The sequence below is a fragment of the Diceros bicornis genome, chromosome 9 (genome assembly GCF_020826845.1).
Source record: "Diceros bicornis minor isolate mBicDic1 chromosome 9, mDicBic1.mat.cur, whole genome shotgun sequence".
Classification (NCBI taxonomy): domain Eukaryota; kingdom Metazoa; phylum Chordata; class Mammalia; order Perissodactyla; family Rhinocerotidae; genus Diceros; species Diceros bicornis.
Window position 1 is genome coordinate 3,879,195 of NC_080748.1, and position 17,563 is coordinate 3,896,757.

A 17,563-nucleotide genomic window follows, 5' to 3' on the forward strand; every position below is an offset into this window, starting at 1 on the left:
AAACTAGTTACAATTGACGTGTGTTTAGCATAATTTTTAGGATTCTTATTGTTGCAATATTAAGATTACTCAGAACATTAGGTTTTCCCATAGTTAACCTGAAGTAACTAAATGAAGGTCAACAAGGACATGCACTCAGTTTTTGTGGGGATGAAATATGAAAGTCCCTTAAAACAGTATTATATAAAGATGGTTTAATTAATTAATAATACTATATTATTTCAGAAACCAACAGATTACAATAGAAAGTATGAGGAGGAAAGATGGGAAATAAGGTTTGAGGTAAGTTTCAGTCCAAGTATTTTGGGAACTTTGGACACTTCATCAATACAGATGATCTGATACAAGGTCAGGAAGTAAGCGTTTTCTTTTATAACAGCTTTTTTGAGATATAATTTACATACCATAAAATTCAACTTTTTAAAGTATACAATTCAGGGTTTTTAGTATATTCACAGAGTTGTGCAATCATCATGACTAATTCCACAGCATTTCATCACCCCAAAAAGGAACCCCATACCAACAGCAGTCACTTCCCATTTTCCTCTTGCCCAGTTTCCTGGAAACCACTAACATTCTGCCTCTATGGATTTGCCTGTTCTTGACATTTCATATAAATGGAATCATACAGTACTGTACATAGCCCTTTGTGACTGGCTTCTTTCCCTCAGCATAATTTTTTCAAGGTTCATTCTTCTATTCTTTTTATTGCTGAATGATATTCCGTTGTATGAATAATGCCACATTTTGTTGATCCATTCATCCATTGATGGACACTTGGGTTGTTTCCAGCTTTTTGCGATTGTGAATAAAGCTGCTATGAACATTTGTGTACAAGTTTTTGTGTGTATGTCTGTTTTCACTTCTCTTGGGTATGGACCTAGGAGTGGAATTAAGTCATATTGTGACACTCTTTACTATTTTAAGGAATTACAAAACTGTTTTCCAAAGGGGCTGCACCATTTTACTTTCATGTTAGGTAATATACAAGGGTTCCATTTTTTCCATATCCTCACCAACACTTATCTGACTTTTTTCCTCACCATCCTAGGATAGGTGTGAAGTGGTATCTCATTGTGGTTTTGATTTGCATCTCCCTGATGACTGATGATGGTGAGCATCTTTTCATGTGCTCTTTGGCCATTTGTGTATTTTCTTTGGAGAAATCTCTGTTCAAATCCTCTGCCCAGGATTTGACACCAAAAGCAAGGGCGAAAAACAAAATTAAACAAGTAGAACTAAATCAAACTAAAAAGCTTTTGTATAACAAGGGAAACCCTCACAAAATGAAAAGGCAACCTACTGAATGGAAGAAAATATTTGTGAGGATGTGGAGAAAAGGGAACCCTTGTGCATTGTTGGTGGGAATGTAGATTTGTGCAGCCCCTATGGAAAACAGTATAGAGGTTCCTCAAAAAATTTAAAATAGAACTACCATGTGACCCAGCAATTTCACTTCTGGGTATTTATTCGAGAAAAACTAAATCACTATCTCAAAAAGATATCTGCACCCCGTGTTCATTGCAGCATTATTTACATAGTCAAGATATGGAAACAACCTACGTGTTCATTAATGGATGAATGGATAAAGAAGATGTGGTATGTATATACAATGGAATATTATTCAGCCATAAAAAAGGAAATCCTGTCATTTGTGACAACACAGATGGACTTTGAAGGTATTATGCTAAGTGAAATAAATCAGAGAAAGAAAAATACTGTATTATTTCACTTATATGTGGAATCTAAAAAAACTTAACTCATAGATACAGAGAATAGATTTGTGGTTGCCAGAGGTGAGAGTGGGGGAAATGAGTGAAGGTGGCAAAAGGCACAAACTTCCAGTTATAAGATAATTAAGTCCTGGGGATATAACGTACAATGTGGTCACTATAGTTAACACTGCTGTATTGTATATTTGAAAGTTGCTAAGAGAGTACATCTCAAATGTTTTCATCAGAAAAAGAAAAAAATTTAAAACTGTGAGGTGATTGATGTTACTGTCATAATCATTTCACAGTGTATACATATATCAAATCCTGTTGTACATCTTGGACTAACAGAATGTTATATGTTGATTATATCTCAATAAAACTGGAGAAAAATAGAAAATAACATAAAAAAGACTGGAGAAAATTCTCTGCCCATTTTTAGTTGGGTTGTGTTTTTATTGTTGAGTTGTAAGAGTTCTTTATATATTCTGTATACAAGTCCCTTATCAGATATCTGATTTACAGATGTTCTCTCCCATTCTGTGGGTTGTCTTCACTTTCTTGACAGTGTCCTTTGAAGCACCAAAGGTTTTAATTTTGATGAAGTCCAATTTATCTGTTTTTTTCTTTTGTCATGTGGTTTTTGGTGCAGGAAGTAAGAGTTTTAATAAGTAAAAGTTTTAGCATTTATAAGTAGAATTTCATTCTGTGCTTATAAAAATAACATCCTTGTTGTAAAGTGACTTGCAACAAATCAGTAAAATTGAACAGTGGGTGTTGCTTTTTGCTGAACTCTGCTGAGTGGTTCAAATATGTTTTGTTTTGCAACGAGTTTGGAAGTGGTAATAAATTAATACACAGATTTGAATGTGATGATTTTACTTTTTATGCTAATTAGCACATTCAAGAATTTTTTAACTTTCAAATTTTTTAAAACTTTCTAAAAGAAGAGTCACTGGCCTTTTTATGTGTGTTTGCTTCCGGTAACTGCTAACTACCATGATCCTCTTGGGAATCACATCACTTTTTATTCCTTATGCTTTTATAGAGCTTAAGAGAGAGCACATTTTTTTGATAATTTTAACCTACTTAACTCTTCTTTTGGCATTTCATATATCATTTTAGTTTTTATTATAAAATAAGTACTTATTCTAAAAATAAATGAAATACTACAAAAACGTGAGAAGGAAAAAAAGTGCCCCATTCTACATCTCAAACACCCTAGTCCCACTAAGCAGTGGCAATTACTATTAACTATTTGTTAACCATTCTACCAAAATTTTGTGTGTATATGTAAATATGTATACATAAACATTCATGTGGGCTTTTTTATACAAAATCTTTTTTTTTTAATTGAGGGGACAAAAGAATTCTGAAGATCTTTTTGTTGACTCATCCCATTTTGGTCCTCCTACTATAAAATCGTTTTGTGGTGTGCAGTGTCTGAGAGCTTGCTTTCTGCTGGGGGTGCTGTTGTGGATTTGATAATGTGGTGGATCTCGGTAGTAGTCATCCTGAAATGTGGATTCATTTGTGGTGTTGTAGAAAGTGCTTTCATCTGACACGGAGACTCCTATCTTACCGCTGTATTTGTCCTCATCTCTGCCGCCCACAGAAGAACTCTATGCCGTCCAAGTCAAGCACATTGTCTCACCCAATGAAGTATGTAATTGAAGTGATTAGTTGTTGGTTAAAAACGTAACAAGCAATCTTGGTCTTAAACTCTAGGTTTGACTCTTCACATTTCCATCTTCCTAATTTTAAATAACTGAAAATTGATCACCTTTAGTTTGCCCATCCTATAATTTCCTCTTCAGACATTTGTTTATACTTAATAAGGCGAGGGTTTCTTAAGCACTTGCTGGTTTTCCCACTGTTGTGTTGCTTTAGTTATGTTTGTATAAATTATTTAGATTTTAAGCTGGAACTCTGTCTTTCTTTTTTTTTTTTTTTTTTTTTGTGAGGGGATCAGCCCTGAGCTAACATCGATGCTAATCCTCCTCTTTTTGCTGAGGAAGACCAGCTCTGAGCTAACGTCTATTGCCAATCCTCCTCCTTTTTTTTTTTCCCCAAAGCCCCAGTAGATAGTTGTATGTCATAGTTGCACATCCTTCCAGCTGCTGTATGTGGGACGCAGCCCCAGCATGGCCGGACAAGCGGTGCATCGGTGCGCGTCCGGGATCCGAACCCAGGCCACCAGTAGCAGAGCACACGCACTTAACCGCTAAGCCACGGGGCCGGCCGAAGCTGGAACTCTTTCCACCTATGAAATCTTAAACATCTCCTTCCCCCTCCTCTTCCTGCACGGAACTCTAGATGGTCTTTATCCTGCTCTGTGTTGTCCACACCATTTATCACCTTCTCACACTGCAGGCCACTTTCTTACGAAGTTTGTCTGCTTCTCCCCACTAGAATGTAACTCCCTGAATCGGGGACTTTTGTCAGTTTTGGTCTTTGATGTGTCCCCAGAACCTAGAATACTCTGTAATATCTAGTAGGCACTCAGTAAACATTGAATGAATAAGTACACTAAAGGAAATTCAATTATACCTCCTTGGCTAACAAGAAAGAAAGAAAGAAAGAAGTGACAAGTAGCACAGGCAGTCCCTTCAGCCCCCTACACAGTAAGCCATTCTTTCACAGGCAAGGGAAGAGTTTGCTCTTCAATTTCATGAGAGAGCAGACCAACTATTGTTGGTTTTTATAGGTTTTTTTTTTTTGTATTGGTTATTGCTGCATAACAAATTACCGCAAATTTAGCAGCTTAAAACAACACACAATGAGAGTCAGGAATCCAGGAGCTACTTAATTAAGTACTGGCTCAGGGTCTCTCGTAAGTTGATGATCAAGATGTTGGGGTGGGGGAGGGCACTGCAGGATCCACTTCCAAGAAGAGTCGCGTGGATGTCGGCTGTGGGCTCAGTTCCTTGCCTGGCGGGCCTCTCTGCTGGCCTGCTACCAAGAGGCTGCACGCTTGCCCTGAGAGAGAGCAGTCATAGACAGCACCACCAAGACAGAGGCCGCATGTCTTTCATAATCTGATCTCATCAGTCACATACTGTCGCTTCTGTTGTGTTCTTTCTGTCATAGAGATCAACTCTGGTATTGTTATCTGGCCCACCGACCTCTCCATTCTTTGGACATTGAATAAAATTTGTGCTATTGAACGCTCAGCTTCGGTCTCGTTTCAAAGTAGCGACACCAAGCAGAGGAAGAAACCCAAGAGGAAGGGCAAGAGACCCTTCCTTGGGTCTCTCCTCAGTTGGGGAGAGAGTTCAGTTGATAACAGTATGATGTGGGAGAGGAACTCCATGAGGGATCATTGGAGCCATCATTGGAGTCTACTGCATTGATTTTGTCTATATAAATGAATACTAAAAATTACAGAATTTGAAAGTTTTTTCCTTCCCTTCCCCCTACTTAGGTGTATATTTGCCTTGATTCTGTAGAAAACTGTAATCTGTATAACCAGCACAGTGACACAGATGACAGTGGAGTCAGCTGGGAATCTGAGTCTCAGAGCCTTGATGAAGCACTGCGGAGGTTTAATAAGAATGTGGAGACATTTCCTCCTCTAACGGATTTTAGAACAGGTATACTAAATTTTCTGAGTAAAATAGGATTCTTAATAAAACTGTTTGTTTTGTTTTAATGGGCTGATGAAATTGGGTTATTTCTAACATGGACTGATATTTTTATTACATGCACTTTCTGTGCATGATCTCTTTGAATCCTTACCACACTCTGTAGATGATCTTTCCGGTTTTCTTTAAGCAAACTAAGCAAAGGTAGGTAACTGCCTTGGGGCACTTTATTTTCCAAAACTCAGGCTGTATTGGAAAATAGACTGCATAAAGATGATTTTTCTGAGCTTGAGGTTTTGCCACTAGCTCAAATTTTGAGGGTTGTCATTCAAACCTGAATGGCAGTAATTTTAATTAAAAGCCATCTGAGCTGGTAATTTTGGAGTGGGTGCAGGGGAGGTCAGATTGTGTCCTGTCCTGTCAGGATAGGTCAAATCCTGCTGTCTTTTTTTCTTTCTAATCCATTCTTACCCATCTTTATTAAATATATGTGGTTCTCCTATGAGGAAAATGCATCTAGTTACTGGTGTTGACAATAGGTGAATACCAAGAGTGGTGTCTGTATATTTTTATCAATATGTAATATGTAGAGATGTATTTATTCTTGGTATTTTGTACATATCAGAGGATGTCTTAGTAAAGGAAAACATCAGCTTGATGTCTTACTTGATTTTTATTCAATGAGATTTAATTAGTTGTGACCCATGTTTGGCTGATAAGCAGCACACTCTGTTCCCTCTGCCTGGAGTGTTCTTTCCCCAGACTGTGCAGCAGTTGGGGTTTCTGCTCAGCTTTCCCCAGACCGCAGGTCGTCTTTGCCCTCCCTGCACCAGTGCCGGAGCCTGCCTGCCTTCCCTGCCTCACTACTCTCCCTCCTGCTGTCTGTCCTCAGCAGCTGAGCAGGACTCTGCTGTGTCACCAGCAGTTAGAAGGGCACCTTGTATAGGTAGTTGCTCATAAATATTTGTTGAATGACTGAAAGAATAAACTCATTTTTTCTTGTAAACGTAACTTTATAGTTTGGAGGAAACAGTTCTTTCCTCATTGTGTCCTTGCTTCAAGGGAAGTCACACAAACAATCTATGCATAATGTGATAATCCATGATAACTCATGGAGCTACACATATATTATTGTGCATTTTTCTGTAGGTATTTTATTCTTCAGTAAAAGTTTTTATATATGCATATGTATAAGTTGATTCATAGGCAAGTACCTTTTAAATATGTATATTTGAATAAGGAGTTTATATTGAAGTTGTTGTTTTGTGGGTTAAAATATCATGACAACTAGATGGGTTTTTTTAAGTTCTATTTTGAGATGAAACTTCAGCCATGTTTTTAAGGCTGGAAATGGTAAAAGTTGGAAGGGACTGTTAACAGTGATTCAGTTGTTCACTATGCAGATGGATCCATTAGATGCGTTTCTATCAGTAACCTCTGGATACTCAAGAAAATGTTTACAACTTCAGTAAAAATCATTTGAAATAAAATATCTTTGTACATTAGAGTCATGTAGTCTTTAAATGCTTGCCCACAACCATACTTTATTCCATACTTTATGGAAATTATGTGTAAGAGAAGATGATAACATAAACAAGGGAGGGGTGGTGGAGGTAGAGCAAGATGGGAACCTGAGGGTGTAGTCCATGTACTCTGAACCTTGACAGTGTATGAAGAGAATGGAGTACATACTGTACTAATTTTTCCACTATTTTACTCAAGGCCAGCATTCATTAGCAGACTTTTTACTGAGCAATTGCTTGTACCAGGTACCATGTTAGGAATACAACCTACAGTTCTGCACATAAGCTCTAGTGGGTTAGCAGAGAAGGAACATGTAAACCCAGTACAGTATGGAAATGAGAGCTCATAGTAAAGGTGCGTGTGTAATGCCAGAGGACCACAGAGAAAGCAGTGATCAGGAGTAGCCAGGGCTTTATAAAGGTCATGTTGGAGCTGATCTTTGAAAGAAGAGTAGATGTTTATCATCAAAGCAAGGCATAGGGGAACATTCTAGATATGGGGAAGAGCCGTGAGCTAAAATAATTCTATTTAGGTGATTCTATTTAGGTAACACCGTGAGGATATGTGGTAGGAGTTGGTTGGGAGTAGATGGTGAAGAACTCTGCAAATTACAGTGCTAATAAGGACTTGATATCGCAGACAGTTAAAATGCCATTGAAGAATTTTAAACAAGGGAGCAATGTAATTGAAATTTTTAAAATTTAATTCTAGTGGTTTTGTAGAGAATGGATTGATGGAGGACAAAATTGAAAGCAGGAATAGCAGAAACCATTTATTGTCGTTTGCAGCTGATGATGACCCAAATGAAAAGAGATTTAGGGAGTATAAGAAGTAGGGGCAATGGCAGGAGGATGTAAGCCATGGGCCGTAGAAGAACTAGGAACTCTGAGAATGGGAGAAGTGCCTTTCTTAAAAGCTTAATTCTTAGGAATTAGGAAAAACGGTTTATAAAATATAAACAAAAAAAAAGCACAAGTCAACATATGGCTAATTGTTGAGTGTTTAATTCTGAATAATGAGTATATAGTGATTACATTTTCTTTATATTTTACTGTATTTAAAGAAAAATCATTTTTAAGAAAATAAAAGGCAATGTGATTTTTTTTCCTGTCTCTGTCTTTACAGAAATGCCTTGCCTTGCAGAATATGATGATGGCTTATGGTATAGAGCAAAGATTGTTTCCATTAAAGAATTTAATCCTCTAGCTGTCCTGGTACAATTTGTTGATTATGGATCAACTGAAAAGCTGACAATAAACAGGTTAAAAAAAAAGTCAACTTAGTTGAATTAGGATTCTTAATTTTCTTTTTTTTTTTTTTTATTTTTAAATTATGGGAAAGATTTTGCCTCTTTTAAAAGAAAAAGCTAAAGCTGTTTATATATATATAGGGAATTTTTTAAATCTAAAAGTTCTTTTTATTGTAAAATATATATAACGTAAAATTTACTATTTTAGCCATTTTTAAGTATACAATTAATGGGCATTAAGTACATTCACAGTGTTGTGCAGCCATCGCCACTGTCCATTTTCAGGACTTTTTCATAACCCCAAAGCGAAACTCCACACCCATTACACAGGGCTTCTCCCTGTTTCAGGGTTCACCCAACTGTAGCACGTATCAGAATTATATTATTGTTATTGGTAAATAATATTCCATTGTATGTACATACCACATTTTGTTTACCGTTTCATCTGTTGATGGACACTTGAGTTGTTTCCATCTTTTGGCTGTTGGGAATAATGCTGCTACGAACACTGATGTACAAGTATCCGTTTGAGTCCCTGCTTGCAGTTGTTTTGGGTCTATACCTGGAAGTGGAACTGCTGGATCATATGTTCATTCTATTAAACTGTTTTCCATAGCAGCTGTACCATTTTATATTTGCCGTTTTACCCACCAAGTGTCCAAGGGCTTCAGTCTCTCTCTATATCCTTTGTGTGTGTGTGTGTGGAAGATCAGCCCTGAGCTAACATCCACACCAATCCTCCTCTTTTTGCTGAGGAAGTCTGGCCCTGGGCTAACATCTGTGCGCATATTCCTCCACTTTATGTGGGATGCCACTACAGCATGGCCTGACAAGCAGTGCATCAGTGCACACCCGAGATCCAAACCCAGGCCGCCAGCAGCGGAGCGCACACGCTTAACCGCTATGCCACGGGTCCAGTCTCTCGCTATATCCTTTTCTAACACTTGTTATTTTCTGGGTTTTTTTTTTTTTTTTTTTTGGTGAGGAAGATCAGCCCTGAGCTAACATCCGTGCTAATCCTCCTTTTTTTGCTGAGGAAGACAGGCTCCGAGCTAACATCTATTGCCAATCCTCCTCCTTTTTTTTTCCCCAGAGTCCCAGTAGATAGTTGTATGTCATAGTTGCACATCTTTCTAATTACTGTCTGTGGGACGCAGCCTCAACGTGGCCTAAGAAGCGGTGCGTGCACAGGATCCAAACCTGGGCCGCCAGTAGCGGAGCACACACACTTAACCGCTAAGCCACGGGGCCGGCCCCCTGGGCTTTTTTTGATAGTAGCCATCCTAATGGGTGTGAGGTGGTATCTCACTGTGGCTTTGGTATGTATTTCCCTAATGATTAGTATTGTTGAGCATCTTTTCATGTGCTTGTTGTGCATTCACATATCTTTAGAGAAATGTCTATTTTTTAACGTATATTTTCTCTTATTCTGTAGGTTGCCTTTTCACTCTGTTGATTGTGTCCTTTGGACAATTTTTTATTTTGATGTAGTCCAATTTTTTTTTTCTTTTGTTGCTTATGCTTTTGGTATCTTGTCCAAGAAATCATTGCCAAATCTAATGTCATAAACTTTTCCCCTATGCTTTACAGTTTTAGCTATTAGAGAGTTTTGTGGCGTTCTGAACATTTTAATTTAAATTCATTTTAATTTTGTGACAGATTGCGTCAAATTCCTCTTCACCTTATGCAGTACCCAGCCCGAGCCATAAAAGTTCTCTTGGCAGGGTTTAAACCTCCCTTAAGAGAGTCAGGAAAGACAAGAATACCATATTGTCCCAAATGGAGCATGGAAGCATTGTGGGCTATGATAGACTGTCTTCAAGGAAAACAACTTTATGCTTCTTCCATGGTAAATATCCATCTTAGTTAGCCAAAATCCTTTTGAAGCTATTTCAAGGGTCCCTATTAACTTTCTAAAGTGCTTTCTATCTGTGAAACTCTAAATGCAAAAATGCTTGAACTAAAGCATATAAAGCTGTAAATACTATAGGATTAATTTTAAGGCTCGTTAAAGTGATGTCTTAAGTTGACGTTTAACAAACTTTTTATTAGCTGTACAGTGATATAAAATGTCATTGATGTAATTAATGACTAAGAAAAATAATCAAGATGAGTATCCTGTAATCAAAGAACTTGTAAGTCAATGAGGGAAACATATGTAAACCACTAATAATATGAGGTAGAATAAGTACTATAAAAGAGATATAGGTAACTGTAGGGGCATGCAAGAATAATTAATCATTATTTCCATGCAGAGAGATCAGGATATGGTGTTTGAGCTCCTCCTTAGAAGGGACTCACGTGCTTACTGAATAAGTGAATAAGCAGAACAAGGAAGTGACATTTGAGCCATATCCTAAAAGATGAAGGAGAAAGCCCAGAATGGGAATTCTGATCAAGCCATAGAAAGACTTGAATTGTACTACTATCATAATTGAACTAATTTTGAATTGTTTAATACAGTAGAACCTGTATCAAAAGGTTCAAATAAGAAACTCCAGATCATGGTTAGTATAAATATGCTTTCTTTAGAGGCTTAGCATGTCACAGGGTGGCCCACAGACAGGATCTGGCCTGCACCCATGTTCTTTTAGTGCACATTGCTTTAAGATTGGAAAATTGTTCCAAAAATCAGTCTGTATTTCTGACTTCTAATGAAGTATAAAATTTAGGAATCCTAGGGGCCGGCACGGTGGAGTAGCGGTTAAGTGTGCACGCTCCATTGCTGGTGGCCCGGGTTCAGATCCCGGGCACGCACCGATGCACTGCTTGTCAAGCCATGCTGTGGCGGCGTCCCATATAAAGCAGAGGAAGATGGGGACGGATGTTAGCTCAGGGCCAGTCTTCCTCAGCAAAAAGAGGAGGATTGGCAACAGATGTTAGCTCAGGGCTGATCTTCCTCACAAACAAAAATTTAGGAATCTTAGATCTCCCTTTTGAAATATCAGCCAGTTGGCATGGTGTAGCAGCAACTTACTCTTCAGTTCACCCTAGTCCTCACCACTGTTATTTCAGCCCAACCTGCCCTGATTGGGGGAACCAAGATTTTGGGATTCGTGATATACTGGCTATGACAAGAATGAATTCCTAATGACACAGTGCCGTCACTAGAAAGTGCTTTTTGAAAACCTCTGTACATACAGAGGTTATGCTTCTTTGTGTGCAGAGTGGTATAAATAGCTTATGCAGGGTTTCTCTCAAGAAACCACTGAAAATACAGACAGGGCAAGTAAGTATTCTTACAGATACATATTTATTCATCTCTGTGATTAACACTCAAAATTTGGTCAGTTTATGCATAAAGGTGTAAGCTTTATGTGTAGAATGTAAGTGAATTTTAATAAGGATGGTAGTGTTAAAGCCCACTGGCTCAATCTAGCAAAACTTTGGGGAGGAGTTACATTTTAAAATAAAGTAGAAGAATGCAAAGATTGGGATTTAGCAGAAAAGCAGCATCACAAATACCTTTGAAAGTAGAGAGTATAAATTATAAATAAACTTAGAGAATGCCTTTTCCCTCTGGCCAGATGCTGGAGGTTAAAGGCAGCAAAGACATTATTGTGTTTTCTTGACAACTACAGGTTTCCCCCACAATCTGAAAGTAGAGCATTCCTATGAAACCTTTCATAAGCTGAAATGGTGTAAAGTGAAAAAGCAATTACCACTAATTTATATGGGAAAAATTTTTGAGTGTTCCCAGACCCAAAAAATAACCAAAATAAATCGAGAGAAAGCACAGGTGCTCAGAGACACAGTTCAAAGGCGTGGTGGCTTGATGCTGAGCTGTTAAGTGTAGTTCCTGGGGAAGGCGCTTGGTGGCACCACTCTTGCTGCTTGGGGTGCGCATTGCCTCGATATCGGCTTGCTGCAAAACAAATGCTGAACGCTATTTTCACTTTTTGCCTTTTTTCATAAAAACGAAGATCCTCTTTGGATTTCTTTTGGTTAACAAACACTGGTACTAATGTAGGTCTTCTGTGAAAGTGAAGTGGTGTAAAGTGACTTTTCAGATAGCAGGGGAAACTTGTATGTCTTGTAATTTTAGGCTCAGGCGCCAGAACAAATAGTGACATTATATGAAGATGAACAGTATCCAGTTCATATGTCATTAGTAGAAATGGGGCTCGCAGATGAAGATGAATGATGTAAGTATCATGACTTCTTGTTCACCCTTCTTGTTCATCCTTATAATCAGCATTGGCATGTGACTACTAATATAGCAGAGATTAATGCTAAATTGAATATAAAAGCACCTTTGGACTTTCCTTGATTTCTCAAAGGAATGACAACAAAGCTCAACGAAAATCTCTCTTCTAGATTTCTCCTTCATAGGCCCTTCTCTGAATACCAGTATCAAAGAGGTTCCATATCTAAGAATGCTTGGAATGGCTATCATGACTTAATTCATAGTACCAGATAGTTAGGGGGATAAGGAGAAGAGCAGAAGGTGGGCACTATAAATAATTTAAGCACATAACTGTATGGTATGCATATAGCACTAATGAACAATGTCCTAATAACAAAGTTATGAAAGTACTTGGGTAACCAGCTAACTCTTGATCCATTAATGTAAATGTAACAAGTGATTCAGTAACTCAACTTGAACATTAGCATTATGCAAAAGTTTAAAATAACACATTTTGTTTTCCAGGTATACAGTACAGAGCATCTACGGCAGCCCAGAAGAAAGTTTTCTGTTATATGTAGACCATTTCAGGCTTATTTTTTTTGACTTGTTCTGCAATAGTGCTGGCCTTTTTTTCCCTCCCCCTTTTATTACATGTTGAACTGTTAGGAACTGTTTGAAAAAATAATAAATATTTGCTTTCAAATATTTTCTTGTTTTATTTTACTGTAATTTTGAAATGAAATATTTTAGGCACATGAAAAAGACACCATTTTAGGTCATTTTATAACTAATGTATATTCAGCTTAAGAAATTAGACATGGTCAATTGTCAGTACAGTTGTAGGGGTTTTCTAGTATATATACTTAGTAGTGGAATTTACTAGGTCATGGGATAATTGCTTTCCAAAAAGTTGTTTTACCAATTTACTCCATCACCAGTAGTCTGAGTTCCTTGCCAACACATGGTGTGGCCAGACCATTATTTGCCGGTACATGATACTAGTATAAAAAGGTATCTCATTTTAATACACATTGACTGGTTTAGTAGTCACTTGTTTATTGCTTGTTCATATCTTTTGTCCATTTTTCTATTGAGTTTGTAATTATCATTGATTTGTAGGAATTCCTTATATATTCTGGATATTAACCCTTTGTCAGGTAATTGTATCTTTTCCTAGTCTGTGGCTTATCTTTTCTCGTTTTTGTGGTATCTTTGGGCAAAAAGAAAGTTTTCACTCACTTATCAACCTTTTAATTAAGGTTTCTGCATCTCATTTAAAAATCCTTCTCTATCCTGAGGTAATATATATAACTAACTCCTATTGTCTTTGAAAAGTTTTAGACATTTTTCATGTTCACTTCTTAAATCACCAGGAATTAATACATCCAGCTATTTTTTTAACTGAGTCATTGCCAACACTATTGTCATACTGCACTGAGTGACTGGACCAACCTATAGTTATATAAATTTACATGTAGGTGACTTGCCCTTCCTTCAAGGACATCTTGCTTCTGTCAGCCTATAGTTTTATAGGCTATAACATCAAGGTACCTGTGGTCAATCAGTATACACCAGCTAGTTATTTTCCACACCCCCTCCATTCTCAAGTGTCCCATTTTGACCAGTTGTATCATCACCCCTCACTATGAGATCATTTGTTCTCATAGAATGAAGTCTTCTGTTTTACTGTTGGACCTATTTGTATTCATTTGTTATTTTAACTTCCCAGTCTATTACAACTAAAGAACCTCTGTAGTAGATAAAATGCTTTGAGTACTAATTGAACACAGTAATGTTTTGACTGGAGAGATTCTCTTACTCCTTGAGTAAACTTTCTGTGTTAAGTCTTTGTTCTATGGCTGATGTGCCCATGGAAAATCTATGAGATACTGCATTTCTTGGACTTCTTGGTTTTTATAACCATCTCCAACCAATAAAAGTGCCCACTTACTATTTTTAAAGTCTATCCAGTTTATAACAAAGTAATAATGCTTTCCTTAGTCATGTGTTTAACTGTAGAAAGACAGGACAGGTGAATTAAAAATGAAAGCTGTCTTTGTGATTTCAAAGTATAAAAAGCAGCTGCCGAGTTTTATTTTCTAATCCACACATAACCTCGTCCATTCACACACACACAGTTTATATACATTAAACCACAGGATCCACAAGAAATGTACCTTTTTTAACAAGAAAATCAAGTTAGTGTTATTGCATGATTAGTCACACACAAGGATCATCACAATTTTGTATCCATTAGAACATTTCCATCCTTGTCTTTAACTCTGATTCGACCAGATGTATATTTTGTTTCTTGATGACCATTTGTATATACAGTTTTAACAGTGCCATCTGGATATTCCCGTCTCTTAAACTGGGCAGTATGTAGTTCTCTTTGGCCGTTATTAAACTCTATGATTTTGTTGCCATCTCTGTAAATTTAAAATAATAGAATTTAATTTCTTTGAAAATATGAAATACACGACAGGAAAACAATTTATAAGTAACCTTCTGACTCTGGCAGTTATTTCCTCTCCTAGAACATCCCTTGGTGCTTTTCCCAGCACCAGACCTCCTTGCAAATTCTTTCCACACGTTTCTACTGCAGGTTGATAGTTCCAATTATCAGATAAGCACTCATATGTGCCCATGAAAAGTTTATTTTAATAAATTTGTTTTCACCACAAAATGTGTAGGCTGCTTTTGACTTTATGTGTGTTCTGCCTCTAAAAAACCTGGGCGTTGTATTAAAATATGGCTTTCAGTTTGGACTCATATTCTTTTCAATAAGTTAAAAGCTGTCTGAGTGCTTGCTCTTTCCCAGGTTAGAGAAGAGAGCTATATTCCTGGGAAGTGGCATGATCGGACTGAAGTCGTGTTTTGAAGCAATGGAACAAAGAAGCAGAATATGGAAAATAGTTAATATCAACTTGATTGTCTGTGGGACATTCAAACTAAACCCCTAAATATAGGTATAATGTGCCATTAGAAACATAAAGCTAGGGTTAAAGATTAGGAATCACCAGTTCTCAAGAGAGTGGTTTTTTCTATTTTGGTTATTTCTCAAATTTTATATGACTGTGATGGCTTTGTGCCACATACAAGTGGTAGACCTAAAAGCCATTATCTAAGTGCAGCCCCTGGCCCAGGAGTGTCAGCATCACCTGAGAACTCCTTACAAATGCATATTATTGGGATGGGGCCCAATCTGCATTTGAACAATCCTTCCAGGTGATTTTACAGTAAAGTTTGAGAACCACTGCTATGAGTGAAAAATGCCAACATAATCCTGAATGAATTGCATATTTGAAAGTTGCTAAGAGAGTAAATCTTAAAAGTCTTCATCTCACACAAAAAATTTTGTCTGGTGACACGTTAAGTAGACGTATTGTGGTGATCATTTCACAGTATGTACAAATAGCAAATCATTATGTTATACACCTAAAACTAATGTCAATTATATGTCAATAAAGAAATAATCCTGAATGAACTAATATAATATCTGGGATTTGCTTGAGTGTAGATGAAAAAAGATTGGCGATGAGTTAATACTTGAAAATGGATAGATGGGTACACAGTTTTTCATATTATTTTCTCTACTTTTTATTATAGAAAGTTTCAGAGTTAAAAAATTGAAAAGTTCCTGAAATCATTCAAAGTATAGTGTACACATAAGATTTTCCTCAGATTTTAGAACAAACTGCTATTTATTTAGTTGAGCACCAAACAGTTTCAGGCCATGTTAAGAGAAAAACACTATGAGGACCATAAGAAGTTCCTACATTATTTGAATTCATGTTTTGACCTTTTTTTTTTTTGGCCAAGTTTATGTTATAGAATTCAAGTTAGTTAAATGCACCTACGATGTATTAGTTGTATACAAGTTAACGGGCACATAATTGTCACACTCTAGGAGAGGAGGGTGAAAACTAAAAGTACGACACTGGATTTGATAAACCTTCACCATGGTTTTAATTAAAATGGTGATTAGAAGATGCTCTTGGGCCGGCCCCGTGGCTTAGCGGTTAAGTGCACGCACTCCACTACTGGCGGCCCGGGTTCGGATCCCGGGTGCGCACGGACGCACCGCTTGTCCGGCTGTGCTGAGGCCGCGTCCCACATACAGCAACTAGAAGGATGTGCAGCTATGACATACAATTATCTACTGGGGTTTTGGGGAAAAAAAAGGAGGAGGATTGGCAATAGATGTTAGCTCAGAGCCGGTCTTCCTCAGCAAAAAGAGGAGGATTAGCACGGATGTTAGCTCAGGGCTGACCTTCCTCAAAAAAAAAAAAAAAAAAAAAAGATGCTCTTTATTGTGAATTGAAGTCACTTAAAGAAGTCGTCTCTAACTTTAAGAAATGTTAACCCTCAGAAGGATAAACCTTTATTTTATTTTTTGCTGAGGAAGATTGGCCCTTGGCTAACATCTGTGCCCATCCTCCTCTACTTTATATGGCACGCCACCTCAGCATGGCTTGACAAGCAGTGTAGCTCTGCACCCAGGATCCGAACCTGGGCCACCAGAAGCGGAGCGTGCACACTTAACCACTATGCCACTGGGCCGGCCCGGAGGTTGCTAATTCTAAAGAATTGGATCAGGGAGGCTGGAGGAGTAAAGTGCTTATCAGGCTGGGACAAGGAGATCCAGAAAATCAAACTATAAGTAAGAGAAGAGAGAGTCTAATTTAAACACGGCTGCCACTGTTTGGTTATTTTAAAAAGTGACAGGGCAGCTTTCCTTTTTTGTGTCTCATTCACTGTTTTCAAATTTCACGAAATTATTTCTAAACAAATACTTGCCATTGTCCTTTCCTGAAGTGCTATTTACACTACCTTTAAGTCTCCAGATCTATATATCTCAAACTAGTTCCAAACTCACCTGCTCTAAAAGTGTCCTTCTTTGCCCACTTCTGAACTCACTGAAATTTTGAATGACTTACACATACACAAATGTTTTAAGATTTTAAAAATTAAATTGATAATAAAATGGAACCATGAAAATGGAAAAACCTAGAAATAAATTTTAACAGCTATCATACCGTTGTACTCTGACAATTGTACCATCTGGGAAAATGCTTTCTTCTTGTCCATCAGCAAATAAGTTTTTGATAGTCTGGTCAGGAAACGTGATTTCTTTTCTTCCATCTGGGAAATGTTTTTCTATTTAAAAAAGGTTACTATAAATATTTTATTTATAAAGGAAGGGAAGAATTTAATAAGGAGAGGGCAGAGCAAGTTTTTACCTATCTGTCCACTTGAGAAATGTAAGACTTCTAGTCCTTCTGGATAAGTAGTGTGCGTGGTGCGGGCCGCCGCGTAGTAGTAGATCTGCAAAGACATGAAGTCAGTGTGCCTTTTATTCAGA

At 37.4% G+C, this 17,563-nt stretch overlaps 2 protein-coding genes across 8 annotated transcripts in view; one reads left to right on the top strand and one right to left on the bottom strand.

The window, feature by feature from the left end:
- Window positions 1–12,228, top strand: part of RNF17 (ring finger protein 17) — a 144,765-nt gene extending 132,537 nt beyond the window's left edge. For both annotated transcript variants that reach the window (XM_058547773.1, XM_058547772.1), the window contains exons 30-35: window positions 226–282; window positions 3,258–3,374; window positions 5,137–5,305; window positions 7,946–8,081; window positions 9,729–9,918; window positions 12,115–12,228. In XM_058547773.1, coding sequence (XP_058403756.1) covers window positions 226–282; window positions 3,258–3,374; window positions 5,137–5,305; window positions 7,946–8,081; window positions 9,729–9,918; window positions 12,115–12,213 — 768 coding nt within the window. In that variant the 3' untranslated portion in view covers window positions 12,214–12,228. The remainder of the gene's footprint in view (window positions 1–225; window positions 283–3,257; window positions 3,375–5,136; window positions 5,306–7,945; window positions 8,082–9,728; window positions 9,919–12,114) is intronic.
- A 2,025-nt stretch (window positions 12,229–14,253) lies between these two features.
- The window catches only part of CENPJ (centromere protein J), a 72,140-nt gene continuing 68,830 nt past the window's right edge, over window positions 14,254–17,563 (bottom strand). For all 6 annotated transcript variants that reach the window (XM_058547779.1, XM_058547775.1, XM_058547777.1 and 3 more), the window contains 3 exons: window positions 17,442–17,526; window positions 17,238–17,358; window positions 14,254–14,627 (listed from right to left, as the gene is read on the bottom strand). In XM_058547779.1, coding sequence (XP_058403762.1) covers window positions 14,435–14,627; window positions 17,238–17,358; window positions 17,442–17,526 — 399 coding nt within the window. In that variant the 3' untranslated portion in view covers window positions 14,254–14,434. The remainder of the gene's footprint in view (window positions 14,628–17,237; window positions 17,359–17,441; window positions 17,527–17,563) is intronic.